Genomic DNA, 15,155 nt, shown 5'->3' on the forward strand with positions numbered 1-15,155 from the left:
TAGAACCTGTGCACACCACCTCCAGTAGATAGGGATGGCCCCCAGTTGAAGAATGGGGACACCTACCCATCTCAAAAATTGTAACCCAGAAATGCTCCATTCCAAAGGAAAGACAGGAACAAAAATGGAACAGAAACTGAAGGAAAGACCATCTAAAGACTGCCCCACTTAAGAATCCAGCCAATCTACAGACACCTAACCCTATACTATTGTTGATAACAAGATTCTTTTGTTTAATGGAGCCTCGTATGGGTGTTTCCTGAGCGGTACCAACACCTGACCAATACAGATGAAGACACTCACAATCAACCATTGGACTGATCCCAGGGACTCCAATGGAAGAGTAAAAGGAAAGACTGAAGGAGCTTTAGGGTATTGCAGGATTCCTAGGAAGAACAATATCATCTATCTAGACCCCTGAGTTCCCAGAGTCTAAATCACCAAACAAAGAGTATACATGGAGGGAATCCATGGCTCCAGACACACATGTAGCAGAGGCTGCTCTTTCATGACATCAATGAAAGGGGAAGCCCTTTGTTCTGTGGAGGCTTGATGCCCCATCATAGGGGGATGCTAGAGCAGTGAGGTGGGGGTGAGTGAGTGAGGAGCACCCTTATAGAGGCAAATGGGAGTTGTTACAGGGGTGATGTGATGGGGGTTGTAGAGGGATAACCAGGAAAGGGAATATCATTTGAAATGTAAATGAATAAAATTATTAATTAAAAAAAGATACTAGATATACTTATTCTAAGTTGACATTACACAATAATGCATAATGGGAAATGCTATATTAGCTCATACAGTTGGTTAAGTTTTATTTGTCAAATAAACGATAAGCTGAAATAATACTAAATGCCAAAATATAAAAATAGCGATGGGGCTGGGGATTTAGCTCAGTGGTAGAGCGCTTACCTAGGAAGCACAAGGCCCTGGGTTCGGTCCCCAGCTCCGGAAAAAAAAAGAACCAAAAAAAAAAAAATAGCGATGGAATATTTTACATAGGAACCCCAAATCTGACCAGAACAAGAATTATACACCACTCTAGCCCTCTTTTCAAAATATAAGTCTCCATATACTGGTCATTCTTTCCCACTAACCCTCAAAAAATCTTCAGAATTCTCAACACAGGGTTCTAAAAATGTCTGAATTCACACCCAGAGTTGCTATAGTAAAGGCTGTCTCTTTTTCAACTCTACCCTGGAGCTTAGGTTGAAGAGATCAAAATTGTAAACCAGAATCAAATTAACAAGTAGGGTAAGTCATGTAAGGTTGTTACAATCCAGGCACTTGTCCCAGAAAATGGGACAAGTCTGATGTAGGTATCTGTGGCATTGCCATTCTGTCTTCTTAGGTAAAGACTGGCACATCACTGTTAGGACATGAGCTTTAACCTTTATACCAGACTATATAGTCTAAATTAGATCACAGCTCACTGCTTTGGAAAATTGTATAAGATGCAGTGTGTCTTCTACCCTTGAAAAGTTATAAACTATTCAGGTATTTCATTTGTTCCAAGCATGGTTCCAAAATTTTTCAGAGGTATTTCTTCACAAGAAATCTAAATGCTGCTCTCTGATGAAGCTTCTGGCTTGTCTCATTATCCTTTGCATAGCAGACGTGCCTCTCCTGTCTTTAAAGCAAACTCCTTCTTACTTTGAAGGTCCCATCATTCCTTGATCACCTGTATTGTACTATTTATGTCTAACACTATCCTGCTCATATGAAGGCCCAAAAATGTTGCCTTAAAGCTCTCATATTCAATATGTGACAGCTCCCTTTCCAGGACTTGCTATTGTTCTTCTCTCCTGTTTTGTTCAATAACCATTAAGGTTTTCTACTTCTGGCTGTTGTGTCTGCAATGCCTACAAATGAATGATATTTTGAATTCTGTGTATGTTTGTTCTATTCTATGTGTCTCCTTGCAAGAGGGATCTTCCAGATTTCAGGAATATTCCTGTGTACAGAGGAGTATCAAAGACGAGAAGCAAGAAGCATTGATGAGTAACATGAAGAAGCACACTGATTTTTTTTTCTCTTTTCTTTGCTCTCAGGATCAGATGTAGCTGACTTTGATGGCCATAGCTCACTATTGTATAGGTTCAATCAGAAGACAATGAGCACCCTCAAAGACATGATTTCCCTGAAGTTCAAGAGCATGCAAGGAGATGGAGTTTTGCTCCATGGGGAAGGACAACGTGGAGACTACATTACCCTAGAACTCCAGAACGGCAGACTTGCTCTATACTTAAACTTAGGTAAGGTTAATCCTTTACATATGTGTACATATGACTGTGTTGAGGTCAGAGGTAAATCTATGGTATCTACTTCGATTTCTGCTCCTCAACTTTTGTGGTAGTCTTTCACTGCTCTTGTAGGTTTCTGATTTGCCCAGGCTGACAAAGAAACAAACAAACCCGAAAACTATACCTGCCATTATTTTCTGCCCCCTGTCCCCCCCGCCTCTTATTGGAATTGCAAGCATAATTTGCTGCAGATGACTTTTTACCTGAGTTCTGGGGGTTAAACTTATCTTTATGTGGCCGTGTGTGTGTGTGTGTGTGTGTGTGTGTGTGTGTGTGTGTGTGTGTGTGTTCAGGTGTGTGTTGTTGTATGAACATGAATATCTAGATGTACATGCATGGAAATTGAGCAAAACACTAGATATCTCACTTTCTTCCTCTGAGCTATTGCCCTGAGACAAATTCTCTTACTGATACCTAAGATTATATATGAGGTGGTCAATAAGTTCTTAAGATCTTTTCATTTTGGTCATTGAGTGCTAGGTTATAGGTACTCATGGCCATGCACACATTTATCACTATTATTATTACAATTAATAATAACTATTAATATTTTAGGAAATGAGTCCTAGCATTTCAAGTGCAGTTCTGTAAGTATCCACACTCATTCATTTTGTACAAGGTCATTATAGCATACACAAGAGCATTTTCCCACACAAGAAATGGAGTCATTGAAGCACTATGGAAATAATCAATTTTCTTTGTCTTCATGGATGTCGAATAAACAGCATTTGCTTTAAAATCTTTCATCTACCCGTGGGGTTAGAACAACATCACAATGATTTTTTTTTGGGGGGGAAGGGGGAACAGAGATCATTCAGTGATACAATACTTTTTATGCACAGGAAGGTCTAGCATACCTTTGAATATCTCTTAGTCAACATTTTTAAAATTAATTTTTCAGATATCAAACTGTAAATTAACTTAAATAAATTTAAACATGAACCTATTGTAGTGAGCTACTCATAGAAGCCTGCTAGGTACAAAGCAAAACCAAACAAACAAATCCAAACCAAATCAAAACAAAACAATATAAACCAAGCCAAACAAACAAACAAACAAAATACAAAAGCAAAAACTAAAAATTAACCAAACCCTAAGTATCAGGAGAAAACACTTGATTGTTTTGTTCTTCTTCCTGGGAGGTAATATATGGGAATGGAAAAACTAAGTTCCTTTGTTATGTGTCCTGGCCCTGGGGGGGTGGCGGGGGTTGATAAGCCTGGGACCTGAAGCAAGCAGCTAGTTTAGTAAAGGATATCTTTCTGTATCTCTGTAGAAGGGTGTTATTTTTCTCTCTGGGTGTGCTACATCCTGGGCTTGCTTCAATGCCAGTAAGTCTACATGCACTGCATTCATCTTCACACACCAGACCAAAAGGTAGGGTGTCTCTTATGCTTTCTCATGGCCAGAGGAAGAAGGGATTGAGTTTTTAATTGCATAGAAAAAAATCCAAATGAACTGTTCTCTAGAAAAAAGCAAACAGAAAAGATGTATATTAGAACCAAAAAATGTTTTTTAATTAATTTATTTATTGTTTTATTTATTAATAACATGCATTGATTTATTTGTATGTGTTTGTACTGTGCCTTGGCACATGTGTAAATGGCAGACGGCAGCTTTCAGAAGTTGGGTCTCACTTTTTTCCATGTGGATCAGGTCATCAGGTTCAATAGCATATACCTTTATCCTGCTGAGTCATTGTTTTCTGGGTCCCAAGGGGGGAGTTTGTTTGACACTAGAAGGTGTTACCCAATTACTATTTTGTTAGTATAACAGAGTAGAAACACACTGTTATTAGTATGTACAATATAGTAGACAAGAAGGAGGGATATATTTCAATAAAGTGTTCAAATTCAAAGTATTCAGAGGACATCAGAACAAACTATACTTCAGTTATCAGGAGGAGAACATGAGAAATTCCATTGTGTAACCTTGCTGCCAAAAGCAAACCATGTACATCTATATTCTTGTTCTTCATTAGTGTCAGCTCCAAAACTCTTGGTCTTCATGGTAAATATAAGAAAAAGAAGTTGGAAGAACCAACAGATTTTCAAGTTTAATTCATAAAATTGGTGGTTAACCCATAAGATTTATATAATCTGGGGGTACAAAGATGACTTTGTTGCTAACTTTCTTGTAATACCAGCATATGGACCATAATACAATCCCAGAACTCACAAAAAAAGTCACATGTGGTACATGCTTGTACTTCCAGCACTGGTGAGGCATATACACAGAGATCCCTGTATCTTCTTGGCAATCCTGTCTAGCTTATTTGATGAATTCTGTGCAAATGGGAGACCTTGCTTTGAACAAGAAAAAAAATCCAAACAACAACAACAACAAGAAATAAAGAATAATTGGACAACAAGTTTGGACATTGACCTTCTGCATACACACACACACACACACACACACACACACACACACACACACACACACAGCAAAGAATAAAAATAAAGGAGAGAATAAATAAACTAGAGATATACATAACACACTGCTTTTCAAGTAACACTTTGCATTATCTACTTACATGCCTTGTGTCCATTGGGCAGAAATTGGTTCTGTGGAGAATTTTCACTAGGAGGTTGCATCTTCCTACTTTCCAAGGGTAGAACACAGACATTTCCTTTAGAATTACTAACTGGGCATGAGATTTTTAGTCTTTAACCCATGGGGGTAGAGTGTTTCCACTCCTGACATTAAAAGGATTCCTTCCAGTTGCCCACTGTAATGTACTTCTGAAGAATTACAAAAGTAAGAACCATACACACAGATGGAGGATCAATGTGCAAAACAATTGTGTGACTGTGGAACAGTTGTAAAGTACTAAAAACATCAACAGAACATGCAGATTACCCATCTTACAACAGTTCAATGTTTTTAAACTGAGATAGAATGTTGAGTGATTCCAGCAAACACAAATGTGGAACTGTGAGCATGTTGTCATAGAACAATAGCATAGCTAAGTGTCTTTTGGGGTTCAGGTGCTGGGTTTAAAGGCTAAAGCCATAGGCTGTACGACAAATTATCAAGACAATGAAGAAACCAGTGACCCAATATTCTATAGCTATTTCAATTTCAGACATCTTATTAAGTCAACCTTAATACCTAAAGAATAATTATAAAGATTTCTGAATGGCACTTCATTCCAATTTTCTACTTATCAGACCCTTTAACACACATGGACATGTATATTTCTTTTATGTAATATGATAGTCCAATATAGTATTTCTTTCTTTTTTTTTTTTTTGCTTTGTTTTGTGGGGAGACAGGCTCATACATGTCAGGCTGGTTTTAATTTTGCTATGTAGGTGAGAATGACCTAGAACTTCAGGTCTGTCTGCTTATACCTAAGGAGTATTGAGATTACATGCACAATATATGCAGTACTGTGGATGGAACTCAGGAATTCATGGATGATAGACAAATACTCTAAAAATTTAATTCTATCTCCAGTCTCCTTATATGTTACTTCTAATCACATTCCATGATGCCTGTCTATTGTGTGAGACCCCATGACAACACACCTGGAAATCATGGATCTGGAGGTTCTTTGAATCTTACCAATCACTAAGATGATTCATGTCCTCATCTAACTGTAAAAATCTAAATATCAGATAGCCAACATTCATGTGTTAAGCTCTAAAGATGATTGTTAAAGGTGACCTTAAGTTCTTCTGCTGAACCACCCTTCCACTGTCCCTGCCACCCCTCAGCCTGGGTTTGTCAGGTTTTCCACGTTGGATGAATACTACCTCTTCCTGTGTTCTTAGCCTCGTTTGTGTTTATGTGGTCACATGTCCTAACTGTTTTTACTAGAAGATACCAACACTGGTGCTCTCAGAAAAAAAGAGCTTCACTTCTGCCATATCTTCTCAACATATAACCATGAGCAGTACTGCTAGATTGCAAGGTCCTTCAGAGGAAGGGCAGGAAGAAAGGACCGATATATATGAAGGAATTAACATGATATGACAATGCTGAGAATTTAAAGCTTGAGGAATATGTAAATAATAAGTCATCATAAGAGAAGCAGACATTAATTTACTAGTCCTCTTTTCCAACTATGCCAAGTATGGTATCCTGACTCCAACAACTGCAGGAAGCCAGGCATCCTTACTCAGTGAAAAAAACAGTACCATCCATCCACATTGAAAGTAGAAGTAGCCCTATAGGGAGATTAGCTAGGTACTGCTTACCCCTGAAGCTCACACAATGCTATCTAATGACAGTTGAGTACAGGTGGGAATAAGGAGGACCCAACTCAAGAAAGAGAACAGTTACATGTAACTATCGTATTCTCAATGGGGTGGGCACATAAACTATTTCTTCAAACCAGAAGTAATGTCTCAGAGGCACATAGATGGTAAAAGTTCTTGCTGCTAAGCCTGTTAGCAAGAGTTAGATCCCAGTACACACACATGACAGAAGGAGAAAACCAATTCCATACATGTACTTGTACACACACACACACACACACACACACACACACACACACACACACACATTTTATAAAGATTTAAAAATTATATAACAGTAATGATAGCTTCCCTTTAATCTTGAGACCATTTCTGTGTGACAGTGTAGTGGACTTTTTGGTGGACTCCGTTAATACAGTAGGCACTCAACAGTTGCAGTTGGAATGGTTAAGTATTTTTTCTGTGTCTGTGTGTACTCATTTCCTCTGAAGCTTGTTCAGATCTGCATTCTTCATTTATAATCACCCACAATTGTGTGTGTATATATTTGTTTTTTTAATATGGAAACATCTATTTTCAACCTTATTCCTGTGGCCAGTGCTATAAACATTCCTGTCACCATGCAATTGCTGGTGTCTTGGAAACATATTTTCTGTCAGGAAGTGCAGGTGTACCTTATTTGTGGAAGAACCCAGTTCTAGAATCTAAGGGAAAAGCCTGTGCATGACTCCAAATGCCTGGTTGTGTGCATAGTAGGGGTATAGCTTGAGCTGGATTTGTTTGAAGAAACAACAGGAACCTGCTACTCAGGGCTGTTGATGGGTAAGATTAAAAACTCAGGGGCTAAGACTGTTCTATTCTGCTTTCCTCCCTCTGTAGATGGAGGCCAAGCTCGGCTCAGCAGCATTGCACCCTCAGCCATTCTGGGTAGCCTTCTGGATGACCAGCAATGGCACTCAGTTCTCCTGGAACGTGTGGGCAAGCAGACAAACTTCACTGTGGACACAAACACAGAGCACTTCCAGATCAAGGCTGAGACCGATGCTCTGGACATCGATTATGAAGTGAGTCAACATTCCCAGAACTATTTTTTTTTGGAGTTAGACAGAGGTTTGTAAATAAATGCATTGATGTATTAACCCCTCTATCTGGACTAGGCTACAAAGGAGCCTCCTAAGGAAGATCCGCACCAAGGTCTGAAAATACCTGGGCAAAGCTGTGTCTGTGATGTGAACTGTACAAGTTAAAAATCCATACTTTTTAAAAACTCTCTTTGTGTATATGTATGTGTGCATGAAGCCCTGAGTGTGTGTGTGTGTGTGTGTGTGTGTGTGTGTGCATGTGTGTGCTAATTTCTTCTGTTGCTGTGCTAAAAAAAAGTCTGCCAACAAGGGGTTATTTGGCTTATGATTCCTGATTAGAACCCATTATATCAGAGAAGTCAAGGCAAGTACTCAAGTAGATAGCTAGTCCCATTACATCGCAGTCAAGAGAAATGAGAATAAATACATTTTTTCTTCCTAATTCTTAAGTAGCTTTCTTTAAACCTATGCAGTCCAGGGCTCAACACATGTTATGGTGCAGAGCACATTCAGAGTAGGTCTCCTTATCTCAATCAGCAATCAAGACCACCTCCTACAGACATGCCAAAGCCAGTCTAATAAAAATTCAATTGACTCTTCCCAGGTAATTTGAGGTTGCAGCAGTTAGACCATTAAAGCTAAATATCCAAGAGTGTATAGCTCTTTAAGCATGTACATATGCCTCTGTGTGTGTGTGTGTGTGTGTGTGTGTGTGTTACATAGACTTGATTCCAGAGACATTCACATTCTATGAGGCCATTCTACTAATAAGTTGTGTATACAATAATTTTTCCTTTTTTAAAATTGATATTAATTAAAATCATTCTATTACTTTAAGATAGGATTTCATGTAGCCCAGCTTGTCTTTACCTTTCTTAAACTATTAATTCCTCTATTTTACTTCACGAGTACTTGGATTATAGGTGTGACCCAACACAGTCACCTTCATGTGGTGCCAAAGGTAAAACTCTACCAAAAAAGCTTATTCCTAGCCAATATTTTTTTTAAAAAATTCAAAAAAATATTTCATACAGTTATTTGACTTTGTATGTGAGGTTTTAGGACTGTCTCACCATACTAAACATGGGCTTCCCTGTGGGTGAAACAAATATGTGGATAATTGTCAATTTTTTTTTTAGTTGTGGTTAACACGATCTATAATCATCTGTGAGCAAGCCTGTGTGCAGGCATGCATAAAAGAGGTTTTTGAAGTTGTTTAGCATGTTTGAAAGGGTGGTTTTAGTCTGGGTTTCTATGACCATGTCTAAAAGCATGTTTAGAGAACAAAATTTATTTCACCTTATACTTCTATTATCTCTTCATCATTCTGGGAAGTCAGAATTGAAAATCAAAGCAGGAAACAGGTGACAGAGAGCATGTAGAGAACATGGAGGGCTGATGTTTACTTGTTTGATCCTAGTGCCTTACACAGACAACTTCTTAAATATGTCAGGTCCACAGTCACCACCCCATGAATGGTAAAACCTACTGTGAGATAGGATTTCCTATGTCACTCAATCAAAGAAAATCACCACAGACTTCTAAAAAAGCCAATTTAATAGAAAACATTCAGTTAAGGATCCCGCTGTTCAAATGACCCTAGTTTATATCAAGTTGATATAAAACTAGACAAAACAGAGGAATTGCTATGTTAATTGAGCTGGGTATCCAGCCAAATGAATGACACCATTCACTGGGATGAGATTCTGGGACACATTTAAAGGAAAATATGTGCTGAGTACAAGTACTCATTATCAACAGCTTCCTGGCTATACATACCATGTGACCATTGAGGTCCCTGCCATGACAGATTGTAACCTTGAATGGTATTCAGAAATAAGCCCTTCCTTCCTTAAGTTGCTTTTTCAGGATATTTTATCAGGAACAAAAACTAAAGTAGATGAGATTGCTAGACATTGACTAGGAAAGTTTTGGACACAATTTAAGATTGTGTTGCGATAGGGGATAAAAGTGAAATAGAGAGAAAAAATGGAAAAATTAGGAACAAACTTTTTCCTTCTTTCAGTCATCATCATGAGCCTCAAGAAAGGGCCTTTTCTTTGATGCCAACTTCTTTTCAGTATACTGTAGATAATACATGTCATTCAGTAACTTCAAAAGAAACATTGACATACTTTGACCCAGAGAACAAGATACCACATAGATATTATTGAATTGCTGACAACAGACATCTTTGAGTACCCCTCACCTTCTTACTTAAACTTGTTTGATTGAAGAAACACCAGAGATCACAGTAAAAGCACAGAGATGTCTGTCATGAACTTGAAGACAACATTGATAAAATAAAACCATAAAGTACTTATTCAGTCTCATCATTTTTTCAAATCCTTTCTTTTCCAAGGTAACTTCTAAAATCTATGCTATTACATAATTTAGCACTTGTTTGCAAGCCTCTTTGAATTTGTATGATCTCATCAACATAGATAGTCTATGATTTCAGAGCTACATGACATTTAAATGAATGCTATTTAGTCTTTAGGGAACTGAAACTGGGTGCTATCACTCAGTTTATAAAGTTGGAAATGTGTCCTTCAGGTATGCCTTGCCTCAAGAAAAATATTCCTTGAGGATGACAACCCTTGAAATATTTCTATAAAGCAATTGGGGATCCAAGTCTCAATCATTTGCTGGAATGTGAAATGGTATTGCTCTAGACATTATAAAGGAAGATAGATAGAGGAAATGGCAATGTTAGATGTACTGGATGACAGGAATTATGTATTAGAAATTATGTGTTAGAAGATTTACCTTAAAGGAGTAGGAGGGAAGAAAGAGCCTTCTGAGTTGACAGCAATGTCCTATTCCTACCCATAAGCTGGTATAAATCAGTTTTCAGATACTAAGAAGCAAAGCCATGCAGCTCTTAGAACGAGCACAGCTAAACACTGCTATTTGTGTTGAGGATGAATCCCATCACTTCTAACCTGTTAAGTAAAAATCATGTTCTAGCTTCTGTCCTAAGCCCTGGGTATATGTGAGATGTGGACCTGAACAATTGGAAGAATATTGACGTCATTTCCTGGGAACCATTGTCAGAAGATGCCAGGATATTTTTCAGATTTCCTCTATTATGGTTTATGTCAAGGATAATTGTATATGCATCCTTATTTACAAACTTTATCAAAATATGGAACTAGAAGTCAGAATATGTGGTGTAACTATTGGTTTCTCTTTTACACTTTGTGGTAGTATGAATGAGAAGGGCTCATGTTTTGTTCTTGGTCTCCAGTTAATTTATTTGGGAAGGATTAGGACATGTGATCTTGTTGGGGGAGGTCGGTCAGTGAGGGTTGAGCTTTAAGATTTCAGAAAGCCCAAGCCATTTCCAATTAGCTCACTCTTTCTCCTTAATGCTTACGGATAAACATACAAGTTCTCAGCTACTGCATTACTTTCATCCCTGCCTGCCTGATGCTGTGTCCCACCCCACAATGGTCATGAGCTCTAACCCCTGAAACCATGAATCTCAAGAAACTCTTTTTTTTAATATTATATACCTTGTCATGATATCTTATCCTAGAAATAACAAGTTAAATAAGACACTATGCATATTCATCAAGAGACGTTATGACACTTTTGTGAATCCTTCAGAATGACTTTTGCTATTCTATGAGGCTTGCAGTTATGTGCTTCACAGATGCAGACCTTACTCTCAACTAGAAAGAAGCAAAGAGGAAAACAATTCCTAGGAATGTCCTTCAAAATCACATCACTGAAACCATGAACAACTCTAAATGCTAGAGAAAGATGAGAACCTTTGTATCTCTGTAGCCTGGGCAAGAGGCATTTAGAAAGACATTTTTTAGGTCATTTGTGCTCTGATGATCTTATAGTTGAAGAAGTCCCTTTGATTCAAGAGGGGCTCAGTGATCATGTTTTACATTATTATCTAAGATCATTTTGTAAACAAGTCCGTATATCAGCCATTCTATATATCAACTGGGGAAAATTTTATAAAAATAAATTATTACATTAAGATAGAAAACAAAAACAAACAAAGAAAGAAAAGAAAATTATCCATACAAAACTCCTAACTAGATTAAGCTAAAATCTCTGAACATGTAAAGACAAATGTGTGGTGGGATCAAGAGATGGGCCATCTGGTAAGAGTGCATACTGTTCATTTAGAGATCCCATGCTGAGTTTCCAGTCTACACAAAGGTGAATTGTAAGTCCCTGAAACTCCAGTTGTACAAGATCTGATGCCATCTTAAAAGGAATTGTACTCAATATAGGTTTACATGCACAGATATGTGTGCGTGTGTGTGCGCGCGCACACATACACACACATATATCTATTTTTTTTAAATCTCTAAAATTGCATGTGTGAGCTGGAGAAGGCAGTACACACCTGCAATCCCAATGCTTGAGAGGTACGTGCAGGATGTTCAGGCTGTATAGACCTTGAGTTGACTCTGAACTATCTGTGACACTTTTTAGAAAAAAAAATAATTTATACTTGCAGTGAAGTTCATTAGGCTGGAAACAAACAAGTGAGACAAAAGAAACAAGAAAGAAAAAGAAAGAAAGGAAGGAAGAAAGAAAGAAACAAAGAAACAAAGAAAAAACAAAGAAACAAAGAAAGAAAGGAGGAAGACATGTTGGTAGAAGTAGGTTGCCAATAGGAAGGAGATATAAGTTAATAGTAAAAAGTATGATTGAGACATAGTATACATGTTACATGTGTATGAAACAAAGTGTATAGGGATGAGTTATCAATATGAAATAAATATATTCATGGTAACCATAGTACTTTGGCATTAAGTTTTTGAAAATTTCTGAGAATAGTAAGTAATATTTTTATCGTTCAAAAGCATAAAGTTCTTCTAAGTATGGCAGAGACTCCACATGAACATTAATAAAACATAGGATAATTTTTATTTCCATAAAATTTTAGAAGTTCCTCTGGTCAAGAAAATACATGCTTAATGGTTTCATACTCTACCAAATAACTAGAAACAGTGTTTCAAAACATAATATTTTAACAAATTATCAAATATAACTTTTTGATAAATCAACAAACTTAAACATGGGAAAACAACAAAAAACCCACATACATATTGAAACTTAAATTATTTTCACATATGTAAAAATGTATCCTTCTCATGACTGAAACAGGATATTCTGATGGGAAAAATTGTCTATAGTCCAAAAGGGTTGGTAATTTAAAAGATTATGGTCAGCCCCCCCTTTGGAGTAGCTCACCAGAGTATAAAGACAGAACCCCCAGTGAACTAGATTGTTGGGGGAGGGCAGTAATGGGAGGAGGTTGGGGAGGGGAACACCCAACTGCTGTTGGGGAGGGGGAGGAGTTAGGGAGCTGTTGGCTTGGAAACTGGGAAAGGTAATAACTATTGAAAAGTAAATAAGAAATACCCAATTTAATAAAGATGGAGAAAAAAAATGAAGAGATTTTATCAGAAACTTACAAGTTTTGGTCTTGTTTTACAGTGACACAAATTCATCAAATTTTGTTGCTTCTAATAGCTCAGCAACAGACAGTTTGGTTAGATTTCTCTGGAGAATAAAAAAGAAAACAGGAGCTCATACCAATTGCTGGAGACTTTCACAAATTTTCTTGGAGACAATCACTAAATTGACTGTCAGACTAAAGGCAAAAGGAAAGAGACACAATATTTTGAGAAACCTTTAAAGCAGAAATTTCAGAATCTGCAATTAAACTGAGTGAGAGGAAATCCAGTAAAGAATGTAGCATCAAAAATCAGGAAAAAAAAAGAAAAAAAAAAGAAAAAAAATCAGGAAAAAAGAAGGCAGTTATGAGTCAAAAAGTAGGTTAATAAGGTCAAAAGGAAAGAAGGGCAGGTTTTGGAGCTGCATGCATTAACCACTGCAAGTGTTTATGACACCAAAATTCTGATCACACTCCGAGAGAGAGGATACTGGCCAAAGCAAGCTGTGATTGGAATATGCAGTCTCTCTGATTTCATCTGACCCCAAGATCACAGAAAGGCAAATTATATAGTTCTTTAGGACAAGAAAGTGAAAAGGTGACAAAATTGTCCAAAAAGACAAAAACATAGCAGAGTAAGGAGCAAATGCTTATCATATTTTGATCCAAGTCATCAAGTACTGTTTATATCTATGATTGAATCACACACTCAAAATTGAGGTGCTAGAGATATGCCTCAGTCAATGTAGTGTATGCTACACAAACAAAGACATGAATTTCATTCCCCAACCCCATGTAAAAAGTCAGCTGGGCAACACTGGGAAGATGGAAATGGAAAGATCATGGGGGCTCTTTGGCTACTCAGTCTCACCAATTAGTAAGCATTGGGACCATTGAGAGATTCTGCCTCCAAAGTAAGGTGGAAGTTGGTTTAGGAAGATACCCAGTGTTGAAATTTGACCTATACTTGCATGAACATGCATGTACATGTCCATATGTACAGACTTGTGCACACACATGAACACATATACATACAAGATTAGTAAGATAAGACTTTGATGCAAATTTAGTTTAAAATCTTTTAATGATAAACTCTCTAAATTTTATAGAAAACACCATAGGATAATTAGTATTCTGGTAATGTCAAATTATCTACTGGAAAAATCTATTGTGAAGGACATTCTTCCCCTCTATCCTCATGAGAATTATTTATTTAATTAATTTATTTATTTATTTACATAAGTAAACAAGTTTAAACTTTCTCTGCTAATAACAAAAATGTTAAAATCAAACAGGAAATGAATATTAATGGTCAAAAGCACTTCAATACAATTTTGATTTTCTTTTCTTGGTAGATTCAGTCTGCTCCCCGTTGAACATAGGAGTAGGCTAGAAAGTACAATGAAAAGCCAGTACTGTGGGGGGATGTAATTGTAATGACTGTCCTACATTCATTCTGCTGTTGTAATAAAACACTAATGAAGCAACTTGGGTTGGGAAGGGTTTATTTCCAGGTCAAAATCCATCAATGAGGGGAGTTAGCTTAGGAACTCAATCTCGTACTTGAAGAGAAACCTGACTCTCTCTGGCCTATGTTCTGCTAGCTTTTTATACAGCCAAAACCACCTGTTTAGGTATGGAACTGCAAACAGTGGGATGCGCCACAACAATAAGCAATCAAGACATTTCCTCATAAACATAGCCATAGGCCAATTTGTTTTGGGCTGTCCCTTTGGTAACACTTCCTCAAATAATGCTAGCATGTGTCAAGGTAAAAACTAAAACTAATGAATACACCTCCTATCAATTAGTTGATGTTTTCCTAAAGCTATCTACATTAAAGAGTTCTTTATTTCTTTACTGTGTACTCATAACCAGCTTGGGGGTTGTCATGATGTTTTGCGTCATCACCATAGCCATGTCATTTACTTATTCTACCTGAAATGTAACCCAGTACATTCAGCTGCTTTGGGTCCATGAAAATAATGTGCTAACTTCTTTCGATTTTGTATGTGGTACAGTATGTGAGATGAAGCTCAAGAACTCTTCCAACGCAGTTACCTATAACTTGTGCATTCCCTGAGAGGCTTGTAGGGTGTTGGGCTGTGAAAGGTATCCTGATTCTCCTTCCAGATAG

The 15,155-nt window shown here is 37.3% G+C and overlaps 1 protein-coding gene across 3 annotated transcripts in view; it reads left to right on the forward strand.

The window, feature by feature from the left end:
* Cntnap5b (contactin associated protein family member 5B) overlaps nt 1-15,155 on the forward strand; it is a 903,684-nt gene that overhangs the window by 376,958 nt on the left and 511,571 nt on the right. For all 3 annotated transcript variants that reach the window (XM_087580549.1, NM_001047873.2, XM_087580550.1), the window contains 2 exon segments: nt 2,052-2,255; nt 7,385-7,569. In XM_087580549.1, coding sequence (XP_087436675.1) covers nt 2,052-2,255; nt 7,385-7,569 — 389 coding nt within the window.

Source organism: Rattus norvegicus, chromosome 13 (assembly GCF_021556685.1).
Source record: "Rattus norvegicus strain SHRSP/BbbUtx chromosome 13, alternate assembly SHRSP_T2T, whole genome shotgun sequence".
Classification (NCBI taxonomy): domain Eukaryota; kingdom Metazoa; phylum Chordata; class Mammalia; order Rodentia; family Muridae; genus Rattus; species Rattus norvegicus.